General features: G+C 50.3%; 1 protein-coding gene across 3 annotated transcripts in view; it reads right to left on the bottom strand.

Moving 5' to 3' along the window:
• RNF125 (ring finger protein 125) overlaps positions 1-12303 on the bottom strand; it is a 32819-nt gene extending 20516 nt beyond the window's left edge. The window contains exons 1-2 of one of the 3 annotated variants that reach the window (XM_080686190.1): positions 11959-12150; positions 2231-2366 (exon numbers count right to left, since the gene is read on the bottom strand). In XM_080686190.1, coding sequence (XP_080542316.1) covers positions 2231-2340 — 110 coding nt within the window. In that variant the 5' untranslated portion in view covers positions 2341-2366; positions 11959-12150. Of the gene's footprint in view, positions 1-2230; positions 2367-11958 lie in introns of all 3 variants that reach the window. The other 2 variants (XM_080686189.1, XM_080686188.1) reach the window with 2 other exon arrangements.
• Between the last annotated feature and the right edge of the window lie 982 nt (positions 12304-13285).

The raw sequence follows: 13285 nt of genomic DNA, 5'->3' as shown, positions 1-13285 counted from the left end.
GTGACGAAGCCACCCCTGCGGGCTCACCTGTGGGAACTGCACTTTGGGGGCCCGGGGTACACTGCGAGCTGCAGAACTGCAGGAGAGGTCCGTGGGCACCCGCCACTGGTCCGTCCCCCACCTCCCCCAGCAAGACCTCGCCGGGTCACGGGTTCTCACCACAGGCATTGCCCGCATGTAGACGAAGGAACACAGACCGAGTGGGAAAGTGGCATTCTGGAAATGGAGTTAACAGGATAACCCTAAGGATGATTACTGTATTCTTCCTTTCCTTTAACCCTACTTTACCTACAGTTTGGGGGGAAATAGGTATTTTGCTTTGTAGAATCTGGAGTGTTAGATAAGAAAATAGCAAGCTAGCCCAAATGGTTCACTTCGCTGAGCCTCTTACCTGGCTACTTTGGGGGCAATGATTAGCCTTAATCAAGACCCATGTGTGTGGCTTTCTGAAACCTGCAGGATCAAAATACCAGATGACTGCCCTAACCGGTTTGGCTCAGTGGATAGAGCCGTCGGCCTGCGGACTCAAGGGTCTCGGGTTCGATTCCGGTCAAGGGCATGTACCTTGGTTGCGGGCACATCCCCAGTGGGAGGTGTGCAGGAGGCAGCCGATCGATGTTTCTAGCTCTCTATCCCTCTCCCTTCCTCTCTGTAAAATATCAATAAAATATATTTTGAAAAAAAGAAAAAAAGAAATAGCAAGCTGAAGGCTGGTCAGCATGGCTCAGTGGTTGAGCATCGAAACCAAGAGGTCATAGTTCGATTCCTGGTCAGGGCACAGGCCCGGGTTTTGGGCTCAGTCCCCAGTGTGGGGCGTGCAAGAGGCAGCCAATCAATGATTCTCTCTCATCACTGATGTTTCTGTCTCTCTCCCTCTCCATCCTCTCTAAAATCAACAAAAATATATTTAAAGAAAACCAGCCAACGAAAGAACCCCAGATCTGCTAGGTTTCTACCCGTTCTTTCCTGAGTGTTTTTGCGATTATTATTGTTTGGTAACTCTTTATTTTGATATAATTTCAAACTTGATACACTTGTTTTGTTTACAAACTTCTGAAACACTTTTTAAAATACCTTAATTCACTAAACCCCTAAGAAAGAGGATCATTTCCATTTATAGATGAGGAAACTGAGGTACACAGAGATGAAGTTATTTCTGCGAGGCCACAGCTATAGTAAGTACCTAAACTTGATTGGTCTTAAGCTGGGGTTTTCTGACCCAAATGCAGTAACCTTTCTCTCCGCCCCCACAGCTGGCCGATGGAAAGAGCAACCCTTTTGTTGGAGTCGGGAGACCCACGTCCTCTGCTCTCTTTCCCTTCTGCCTCGGGTGACTCAGTGTGAGCACGGAAGCCAATCCACCCTTCCTTGCGTTTCTTTGAGCCCCTGAGAGTCGGTCCTCACAATGCAGGCTCTGAGGAGTATTTATTACAAATGGTCCAACTCCCGATATTTCTGATCCAACACCTATGGCTCGGACGTGAAGTATTTATTTACATACAAGGGGCCCAGTGCACGAATTCATGCACCTTGAAAGGTACCGTGGGCCACGAGGCTGCTGTGGGCACAGGGGCGGGTTTCGGCCCATCCTCCACGCCCCCGCCCAGCCCCTCCCGCCGCAGCCCCCGGGAGTCTCCTCTCCGCTGGCAGCCCCGCTCCCCCTGCTGCAGCCCCCACGCACTGATGGCGCCGGCCCCTCTCGCACCCGCTGACGGTGCGGAGTGATTGGGGCTGGTGCCAGCCGTGAGTGTAAGTGGAGCTGCTGCCCCGATCACCCCTCAGGAGCAGGGGGAGATGGAGAAGCACTCAGGAGTGATGGGGGCCAGCAGCCGCCGCTTGCACTCACTGATGGCGCCGAGTGATCGGGACCGGCGCCGGGTGCTGGCAGCGGGTGCGAGTGGGGCCAGCGCCAGCAGTGGGTGCTAGTGGCGGCTCTGGCACTGGCAGCGGGAGCGAGCGGGGCCTTTGCTGGCGGCAGGTGCAAGAGGCGGCTGTAGGCCCCGATCACCCCTCAGGAGCAGGAGGTGGAGAAGCCCTGAGGGGCGATTGGGGCCGGCAACCACCGCTCGCACCCGCTGACAATGCTGAGTGATCAGGGCCAGCACCGGGAGCAGGTGTGAGCACCAGGCAGGACCGCGGCATGCGGGAGCAAAGAATTTTCAGTAACCACCCGAGGCTCACCCCGATGACAGTGACCGGCACCCCGCCTTGGTCTGGCGCCCCCGCTCACCTGCTCCACCATCCCGCCACAGCCGACGCCTGCCACGTTCTGCGCTCTGCTGCCTGCTGCCGACACCCGCCATGTTCCGCGTGCGCCCCCTGGTGGTCAGCGCATGTCATAGCGACTGGTTGTTCTGCCGTTTGGTCTATTTGCATAATAGGGTTTTATATATATATATAGAATTTAGGAACAAGCAGATGACACTTTGTTTTTCTGTCAACCAAAAGCCTCTCCTTTTCTTTCTTTTTTTTTTTAATATATTTTATTGATGTTTCACAGAGAGGAAGGGAGAGGGACAGAGAGCTAGAAACATCGATGAGAGAGAAACATCGATCAGCTGCCTCCTGCACACCTCCCACTGGGGATGTGCCCGCAACCAAGTTACATGCCCTTGACCGGAATCGAACCCGGGACCCTTCAGTCCGCAGGCCGACGCTCTATCCACTGAGCCAAACCGGTTTCGGCCCTTCCTCCTTTTCTCACAACTTGAGTTTTATGCCGATACAAGCAGGAGACCAGCACTGGTGCCAAGCCCTGCGGTGGGCACGGATCCACGTTCTCTCATTTCGTCCTCACAGTAATCCTGAAGTGGGCTCCGCTTTCTCCTCTCTTGATGGATGGTGAACTGAGGTTCAGAGAGGGTGACAACGTGCCGAGGCCACAGCCAGAGACAGCCATGCTTTTCTCCTCAAACAGGTTCCAGAGAGGCTCAAAGGTTGCCTTTTCATTCCTCCCAGTGATAAGAGCAGCAACGTCCTACCACTGATCTACTGTATATAAACCAGTGGGTACATTCTAGTAGAATGTGATTTGAAGAGAAAAACATGGTTGAAAATATATTTTTGCCTGGCTGGTTGGCTGGAGCATCGTCCTGCATGCCTGAAGGTCACAGGTTCAATTCCCAGGTAGAGCACATACTTAGGAGGTATGTATCTCTCTCACATCAATGTTTCTCTCTCTCTCAAATCAATAAAAACATACAATTACCAAAATTCATCAACCAATACACCATTCAAAAAAATTTTTTTTTATTGACTTCAACAGGAAGGGAGAGGAAGAGAAAGACAGAAACATCAATGATGAAAGAATCATTGTTTGGCTGCCTCCTAAATGCCCCACCCTGGGGATCAAGCCCGCAACCTGGGCATATGCCCTGACCAGGAATTGAACCGTGACCTCCTGGTTCCTAGGTCAACGCTCAACCACTGAGCCATACCTGCCGGACTCAACCTATACCCTCTGTGTGAATTGTACTGTATCACTTCCATAAAGCTAGAAAACAATACGGCAAAACAAAAAAATTCCCAGACACAACACTGCCTGGAGGAGATCACAGAAACCTATACAGCGCAGAACCATTCGGAATCCTGCAGGCCTCCCTCCTACACGGCTCGACACATCGCACCTATTCAATAAATCGAAATAACTAAATCAGTTATGAGAAAATGCCCCAAAGAGAATTGTCTGGGCAGGTCCCAATGTGCCCATTTATACATAGGAGTCTTGCCCTAACCGGTTTGGCTCCATGGATAGAGTGTGGGCCTGCGAACTGAAGGGTCCCAGGTTCAACTGCGGCCAAGGGCATGTACCTGGGTAGTGGGCTCGATCCCCAGTAGGGGGCGTAGCTGATCGATGCTTCTCTCTCATCAGTGTTTCTAACTCTCTATCCCTCTCCCTTCCTCTCTGTAAAAATCAATAAAAATATATTTAAAAAATAAAAATAAATTAAAAAGTAAATAGGAGTCTTATGTCCTTCCGGAAGAACCCAAGGGGTAGAAATAGACACTAACCTAAGGAGAGAAGGGATCTCTATTTGTCTGCCCCACCCCACTCCATAATGTGGCTCGGAATGACGAATTATAAAAGATATGATGAGAAGTAGGTGAAAGATAGAAGCTGAGGGTGGAAGTCAATTGCATGTGTGTGTGTTTTTTTTACTTTGTATCTTTTATTTATTGAATTTATTAGGGTGGCATTGGTTAATAAAACCATATAGGTTTCAGATGTATAATTATTTTTAAAACATTTTACTTAATGATTTGAGAGAGAGAGAGAAAGAGAGAAGGAGATATCTCTTTGTTGTTCCACTTACTTATAAATTCATTGGTTGATTCTTGTACGTGCCCTGACGGGGGATCAAATTTGCAACCTTGGCGCATTGGGACCACACTCTAACCAACTGAGCGACCCAGGCAGGGCTCAGGTGTGCCATTCTATAACACATCATCTCCATATTGTGTTGTGTGTTCGCCACCCCAAGTCAAGTCTCATTCCGCTCAATGGCACGTTTTTTCAGACCAGTTCAATGCTTTCAAAAATTCTGAATGAGCTGCTTCAAAATCAGATTTCACACAGAAACCCAAATTTCTGGCTTCTCTTGAAAAGCTAACCAACCTCCTGCAACCCTGGACTCAATTCCCAAATGGCCTTATGGGTCGGTGCCCCCTCCTGTGGTGTACTCACCCTCCGCAACCATTGGTACCACTTGCAGCTCACCCCTGCAGAATGCATTGCTCCTTGAAGAAATCATTAGGAACTAGGTCAGCCTTGGGCAAACTACGGCCCGCGGGCCGGATCCGGCTGTTCTATCGGGTTCTCTTGCTTTCCCCTCCGCTCCTTTACTTTGAATTTATATTAGTCACACAAACACTCCATCCATGCTTTTGTTCCGGCCCTCCGGTCCAGTTTAAGAACCCATTGTGGCACTCGAGTCAAAAAGTTTGCCCACCCCTTGCCAAAACCAGTGTGGCTCAGTGGATAGAGCGTCAGCCTGTGGACTGAAGGGTCCCAGGTTCGATTCCGGTCAAGGGCACGTAACTTGGCTGCGGGCACATCCCCAGTGGGGGGTGTGCAAGAGGCAGCTGATCGATGTTTCTCTCTCATCGATGTTTCTAACTCTCTATCCCTCTTCCTTCCTCTCTGTAAAAAATCAATAAAATATATTTAAAAAAAAAAAAAAAAGTTTGCCCACCCCTGAACTAGATCATGACTGGGAGAACTCTGAAACCAGCTGGAAACTTAATTTCCCCACTCCAATTGGCTATCTCATTAACCCTTTCTGTTTTCCTGAATTAAGTGATTGCCAAAGGACTCAGCAAAGGATTGGAGGAAAAAAGGGAAAGAGTTGCTGAGGCCATTGGGTAAAATTATGTAACCAATCTTAAGAGGTAAAAGAACCCTAAGTATAGATTTAAAGAGGAAAAAGATGCATTACGGCAGTGGTCGGCAAACTCATGAGTCAACAGAGCCAACTATCAACAGGACAACGATTGAAATTTCTTTTGAGAGCCGAAAACCGACTTCTGCGCATGGACCACGAAGTTTCAATCGCACTGTCCGTGCGCACCCGCGCGTGGTATTTTGTGGAAGAGCCATACTCAAGGGGCCAAAGAGCCGCATGTGGCTCGCAAGCTGCAGTTTGCCGACCAAAGCATTACAGAATCCACGGGGCCTGGGTTAGACAAGCAAAATAAGTTACCCAGAGGTAGTCCTCGAATGGGGTTCTGGAAGAAGCCATTGGCAACACGTGGCTGGTCTAAAATTTCATTTTTGTTCTCGACACGAGGCTGCCTCACTGTGGGTATGCTGATAGGAAGCTGATGAAAATCTTGAACTGGCTTGGTGAGCTTGAAAATGTGAGCCAGTGTGGCTCAGTGGTTGAGCAACGATCTATAAACCACGAGATCACTGATCGATTCCAGGTCAGGACACATGCCCAGGTTGCGGGCTCAGTCCCCAGTAGCGGGTGTGCAGGAGGCAGCTGATCAGTGATTCTCTCTCATCATTGATGTTTCTATCTCTCCTTCTCCCTTCTTCTCTGGAATCAATAAAAATATACTTAAGAAGAAAATGTGAACAGACTAAGGCAGTTGCTATTGTTATTCCAAGTGATGATAAGAGTGTGGGGCTAAAATGTTCCAATATAGGACAATAAAGACACACAGATACACATACCGCTCCTTCTTCACCAACGACATTATTCTTAGAGCACAGGCCCTCCCGCCATGCACTGCCCGCCCCCCAAGGTTTCCTTCGATGCTGTGTGCTAAGTTAGATTATACTCAAAGTCCATCCTGGGAATCATCCAAAAAGAGACTTTGCATACCTCTACACTCCATCATGGGTTGATTTTAAATTTAACCCCTGAGACACATTTTATTTCCTTTAACCTGACATCTTAAAGGGGTGCCTCTCTATACGCCTCAAACCCTGTCCTCAGCTTACTGAACCTCACTGTCAATGAGAAGTGGTTGTTTAAGGCTGTGCTCCTCAAACTTTGAAGTATATACAAATCACCGCGGCATTTTGTTAAAATGCAGACTCCGATTCATTAGATCTGAGGTGGGGCCCGAGGTACTGCAAGGCTGCTGGACCCAGGACCAAGATTCTAATGAGAATCTGGACATAAAACTCCATCTGCTACCGTATTTAGGTTCTGTTTGTTAGAGAATACACAATTTAATACAAATACTAGTATTTAATGTGCCTAGAAAACCAATGTTGCTAAGTAAACACAGAGCAGTCCAACCGCCAGAAGAGGCAAATTTCAGGCCAGCTTAATTACATCTTTCCGAAATTCCCAGTAACACAGGCACAGAGGAGTAACCCTATAAAAGGAACGGAGTTCGAAAACCATCATGGGACTCATAGCTACTATCAAACTGCTTATCACCAGCGGGCTGGCACTATGGAGCGGTTGTCCCCCCTCAAGGGGTGTTCACCAAAGTATCCCAACTGCATTTTGTTGAAGAGTCCTTCATTAATTCACTAATACCTAACCCCTACTAAGTGCCAAACCTTAAAGGAATGGCAACGTGGGAGTCGGCATTCCTGTATTAAAAGGATGGCTCTCAAGAGCTTTTGAACCTTGAGGGTTCAGAAGACTCCATTCAGCCCATTTTAAGTGACACTTACCCAAGCACTTTGGGAGAAGGAGGCATCTTACATACATCTGTTTTTATTTTTATTTTTTTTAAATATATTTTATTGATTTTTTACAGAGAGGAAGGGAGAGGGGTAAAGAGCTAGAAACATCGATGAGAGAGAAACATCGATCAGCTGCCTCCTGCACACCTCCCACTGGGGATGTGCCCACAACCAAGGTACATGCCCTTGACGGAATCGAACCCGGGACCCTTCAGCCCGCAGGCCGACGCTCTATCCACGGAGCCAAACCGGTTTTGGCCATACATCTGTTTTTAGCATCAGGAGCCTGGATGCTTCATATCTAAGCTGCCAAGTTTCATGTGAAGTCAAATAACAGGTCAAATATCAGGTCAATGATAACTGGCAATCCTAGGGGAACTTCCACAAACTCCCACTTCCTCAGTTCAACTACCTGCATCTGTGAATGACAGCGCTGAGGTACATTTCTGGGTCATTTAAAACGCATCGGGCCCTGACCGGTTTGGCTCAGTGGATAGAGCGTCGGCCTGCAGACTGAAGGGTCCCCGGTTCGATTCCGGTCAGGGGCATGTACCTTAGTTGTGGGCACATCCCCAGGTGGGGGTGTGTAGGAGGCAGCTGACTGGTTTCTCTCTCATCGATGTTTCTAACTCTCTATCCCTCTCCCTTCCTCTCTGTAAAAAATCAATAAAATATATTTTAAAAAAATAAATAAATAAAAATAAAACGCATCGGTTGATGATTCTTAGACTCGGAGAATCACTAATTTGGTGTACACCTTCTATTGCTTATACTTGTCTACAAATGGAACGTTTTAATCCATTACCTGAGAGCACTTCAGAATTGTCCTCAACTGTTTCATTATTAAATAAGTTCTGTGACATAGAGCAATTTAATGCAATCGGATCGATGGAGATGTGGCTCTTTGTGCCTTACAGTGTTCTGCAGTAAGTACTGAGCTCTGTTAGTGTTAGGGGCAAAAATAGAATATTGGGGACTAGCGATGGTTATGGGAAATACTAATCATGCTGTTAACCATGACTGCCTTGTGCTGGTTCAAGAAAGGACATTCTGCCCTAGCCGGTTTGGCTCAGTGGATAGAGCATCGGCCTGTGAACTAACGGGTCCCAGGTTCAATTCTGACCAAGGGCACATGCCAGGGTTGCGGGCTCGATCCCCCAGTAGGGGGCGTGCAAGAGGCAGCCAATCAGTGGTTCTCTGTCATCACTGATGTTTCTATATCTCTCTTCCTCTCTGAAATCAATAAAAATATAAGGAAGGAAGGAAGGAAGGGAGGGAGGAAGGGAGGAAGGGAGGAAGGATATTCTAACCTGGCTGGGAGTTGTACGCCCTGGGACCTGGGAGTCAACCTTGGAATGTGGTCCATTCTCACTCAAGCACTGCCTATTATCAAGGAAAGATGAACAACCTAGTTGCCCAAACAAGGAAGTCCCACCTCAGCGCACACTGCCTACTTCCCCTGCCTGGGATCCCTACTTCCCCAGTAATCTCTGTCCTACCCTATAAAGCAGCTGGCTTATCGGGGCTGCAGAGCAGATTTTTGTGGATGACCTGCTGCTCTCTCATACTGCCGGCAGTACTGGAATAAACGCTCCTATATGAGTCAACCCTCTCTCTGCTTAATTGGCATGGACCCATTGGTTGTCCAGTTACATTAGATCCATTCTCAGACCCTTTTAAAGATAACTCCCTGACAGCTCCAGTTCTGATCTCTTTCTCCAAACCCACTCTCCCAGTGCCTCTGGAGTGTCTCCCCTTCGGATATCTCCCTCGGGCACTTTCAACAGGCCCAGTCCCGAGTTCATCAACTCCCTCCTGAGCTGCGCTCTGCTCCCTTGATGTCACCTGTTGGGGAGCTGCCTTGCACTTCTTTCTCCCTTATCCAATGGGACAACAAATGTCTTTGAATATTTCTGGATATTTCTTTTAAGTGTAAATCAGATTCCCTTTTTCATTTGAACAGGTTAACTACCCAGCCCGCTCTCTCCCAGCTCTGTCGGTATGCTGATAGGAAGATAAGACAAAGATAAAATAGCCTCCCTTGCAAGTGTATTTTTACCAATGATAAAGTGATGTCAATAAAGTCATTTTAAAGTCATAAAACTTTAAAATGGAACTTCTCAAAATCCACCTTTTGTGGCCCTTTTGTTTTTTCCCCAAAAGAAGTATAGAGATAAGAAATAATAGCCCTTTAAGGGTTTTTGCTGAGTGGAATGATTGTGAAGGAAATACAAACTATGTTTTGAGCCTTTATTATGGGCTCCTTGTACATGTTAAATACTCAAAGTCCCATGACTCACCCTGTTTTACAAGCGAAACAGAGGCAAAGAGATTAAGCAACGTGCTGGTCATCACCCACGTTTCTACTGTATCACAATACAACTTACAAAGTGCTGTAAGGTGTTGTTGCCATGGTTACACTTGCTCCGCTTGAAAATAGGTTTGTTAGTTTAAAGGAGCATAAATGACCTAGTTCAACAAGTTTGGAAGTTGGCTTTAACAGGGGATAATGCGGAGGTTTCATTTGCATGTCTTCATGTCCCAATTTAGGTTCAATGGCACACAGTAGTCGATTTAGGAAGGACAAACGGTGTTCACGGCACTCGCCATCTCCAGGGCAGAAGGGACGCTCATTAACATGCATAAAGTGGAAGGGGCCCAAGTGAACTTGCCAAAAGGAGTAATATGGAAATTCTGCCCACAGCCAGAACAATGGACATAGATTTGTCCAAACAAAGAACCGTCAAGTGAGGAAAGGCCATTGCTCCAACCCTGGGTATATTTCATGGCTGTTTTTCCAGTGGCTGGCTTCCTATTCGCTCTAACAAAGAAAAAGTTGAAACAAGCCTTAACGTTTTGCAAAAATGTGCATTATCCTTTAGCAGAAGCAAAAGCGCAGCAAACTGTAAGTCACAGCTTTCAACCCCAAACGGGGGGAAACAGTCCACGCAGACAACCATCTCCAGGAGCCCCCCAGCAAAGCTGCAACAGAAATCCTCAGGACTTAATAACCACTGCCCACCTGTGGCCAGCAGTGGAGTTTGAAAGCTAAATTTAAACGATGCTAAATTTATTATTATTTTTTAAATATGTTTTATTGATTTTTTACAGAGAGGAAGGGAGAGGGATAGAGAGTTAGAAACATCGACCGGCTGCCTCTTGCACACCTCCCACTGGGGATATGCCTGCAACCAAGGTACATGCCCTTGACCGGAATCGAACCTGGGACCTCTCAGTCCGCAGGCTGATGCTCTAGCCATTGAGCCAAACCAGTCAGGGCAAACGATGCTAAATCTTAACGAGGTGGTCACGGCTCTGAAAATCCAGACATGTTACACTGGTACCCAGCACTGCCTTGGTTTCCCGGGTGGCCTTGGGACAGGAAGCCCAGGAGCTACATCTGGACAGCTGGGAAACAACCCTCCTGATCAGACAGACAGAAGGTGACTTGGCCTTGGGTGCCAAGCACAGCGCTGAAACCACAGGCCCTGGGCACAGCCACAGGGCAATGCCCAGGACACGCCTCATTTCACCGACGTGTGGGCTGAAGATTTCTCTCCCCAGGGCTCACTGCTGGGCTTCTGCAGCGTGAAAACCACTTCGCGGGCCTAGGCCATAGGTGTGGAGGGCCACCTCAGTTCTTTTGCAAGTGTTTTGTGCGCTTCCACTTAGAATATGGTACTTTGGTTTTGTTTTGTTTTGTTTTGTTTTAAGGGGTAAGCCAAAAGCACTTCCTAGCCCCTGGGCTACCGCCCTGGAGCTGCCTTAAACTACAAACTATAGGTGGTGGGCGGCCCTCGGTTTCCGCTCTTGCTCCAGCCATTCCCCACTCGCACCCACAGTCACCACGCACCCACAGTCACCACGCACCCACAGTCACCACGCACCCACGAGAGCGAGCTTCTAAGTAAACAAACAAATTCACCGATGCGACTCCGGCTACCGGTTACTCCAGCGCATCTTCAGAACGTGCCAATTGCACGGAGAGATTCTGTTTTTCAGCTCTTCTGAGAAACGACCAGGGCTGCGTGCCAACAGCGAGTCTGACTTACGGGGCTGGTGGTTTTTCGGTTATTTTTACCCACGCTTTCCAGCCAGGCGCGTAAGGCAGGGAGTCCGTCTCCTGCGTCCGGGGACCTGGCGCACCCCTCAAGCCCAGACCCCACCCCGCGAGGCGGTTCCACTTGAACGACTCCAGCAAGTCGCTGGGGCCTTCCCGCGTCCCCGGGGATCCCGGAGGGTGTGTGTCAGCCTTGGGAGAGGGAGGCGGGGCTGGCGGTGGAAGGACACTCTGCACGGGTCCGGGTTTGCGCGCGTGGAGCCCCCGCGGGCGTCGGGAACACGGCACACGCACAGCCAGGAAAACAAACCTCACCCCGGGGTTTGGGGGAACGCACCACCGCTTTAAGGGCGCGCAGCCGGGGTGACCGTGCCCTCCCGGGGGCCCACGGCCCGGTGCCAAGGCGGTGCGCCTTCTCCTGCCCGGATGCTCCTGCCGGGATCCCCCTGCCCAGCCAGCTGGCAGCCCTGGCTCTTTGCGGGTTCCACGCCCGGGATCCCACCCCTGGGGCTCCGCACCTGTGCGTCGGAGGAAGCAGCTCCAGGAGCTGTAGGGCCCGCTTTTTTTTGCTGTTTTTTTCCTCCTGAAATCCGGTGTCACCTTCCGACCCGGAATTCTTTCCCGTGGCCCGCCCCCGACGGGTCCAGGGTACTCCCTGCCGCCTCCGGGCCGCCCCCTCCCCAAGCCCTCGGCTCGCTCCGCATCGCCCGCCCCCGGGGTGGGCACGCCAGCCGGGCTCTCGGGCACTCACACGTGGCCGCAGCGGGTCCGCACGGGCTGGTGCAGCACCTCGAGGCACACGGAGCAGTCGAAGGACGTGACGGGCAGCTCGGGGTCCCGCCTGCGCTCCAGGGCCCGCGGGGTGGCCGAGGCGGGCACGGACTTGCCGCCGTCGCTGCTCAGCACGGAGCCCATCGCCGCGCCTCCCGCCCAGCCCGCTGCCGAGAGCTCCGCGCCGCGGCGGGGGCTTTTGTTGTCCCGCGGGAGGAAGGAAGTCCCGGCCCAGCCGCGATCGCCGCCTCCCAGCGCGCCCAGCGCACGCCGCCGTCTCCCGTGCAGCCCAGCCCCGGGCGGCGGGCGAGGTGCGCGCTGCGAGTCTGAAGCTGCCTCTGGGGGCGGCCCGGGCGGGGGTGGGGGCGGGGCGGGGCGGGGCGGGGCGGGGGCGCCGGCGCGCCTTGCAGGATGCAGCGCCTCAGGGTCCTGCGGGGATTGAAACCTGAAACTGCAACTGCAGAGCCGAAGGCTCAGGCGGACCAGGCTCAGCAGAGAACCTTCCAGGCCCTGGTGCACATCCACCTTCTCCCCGGGGCAAGTTCAGGGACGAGCAGGCCTGGTCACGCTTTATGGGAATCCGCGAACACCTACTTGTCAGGGGGTGGTCCCATCCACCCTGCGCTGTTGTAATCGTAACAGGCTACAGAGATGCCCGATGGCTGAGCATCTCCTAAGACAGCGCTCAGCACCACTTCAGTCCTCTCATCAGTACTCCGTTGGTGGAGAGGCAGCTTGGAGCAGGGGACCGAGCTCTGAAGACCAGCACTGGGATGCCAACGCTAAAGCAGGAGCTCCATGCCAAGTTCCTCCATCCCCACTCCTTCGGCGCAGGACCTCCTGCTGCTGTTCGTGTTCTCCGCCCCATTCTCTTTGAAACATAACCAAAAATATAACTTATTAATACGGTTTATTTAGTGCCTACGGTATGCCAGACTCTATTCTGGTGATGGGGACCCAGTTCCCAACAAACAAAAAATCCAGTTTTCACAGGATTTACTAAAAAAAAATAAAATTTATTTTGAGATAATTATAGTTCCGCATGCTTACTAAGAAATAATTCATAATACATACAATACTATGTAATACAATGATACATATAAATACAAAATAATCCCATAAACTTCATCCAGGTCCCCCAGACGTGAATTTTAATGAGAAGATGCAAGGAATGGACAGATAAGTACATGAGCAAGATCATTTCCGATAAAAGGAGCCGTGAAGAAGATAGAACAGGGAGGGAGGGTGGGAGAAGGATAAGAAGGTCAGAGAAGCCCTGACCGGTGTGGCTCAGTGGATAGAGCGTC

The sequence above is a fragment of the Plecotus auritus genome (assembly GCF_963455305.1).
Source record: "Plecotus auritus genome assembly, chromosome: 8".
In the NCBI taxonomy this organism is placed as follows: Eukaryota; Metazoa; Chordata; class Mammalia; order Chiroptera; family Vespertilionidae; genus Plecotus; species Plecotus auritus.
The sequence above is the reverse complement of the archived record's forward strand: the minus strand, read 5'-3'. Positions and strand labels throughout refer to the sequence as shown.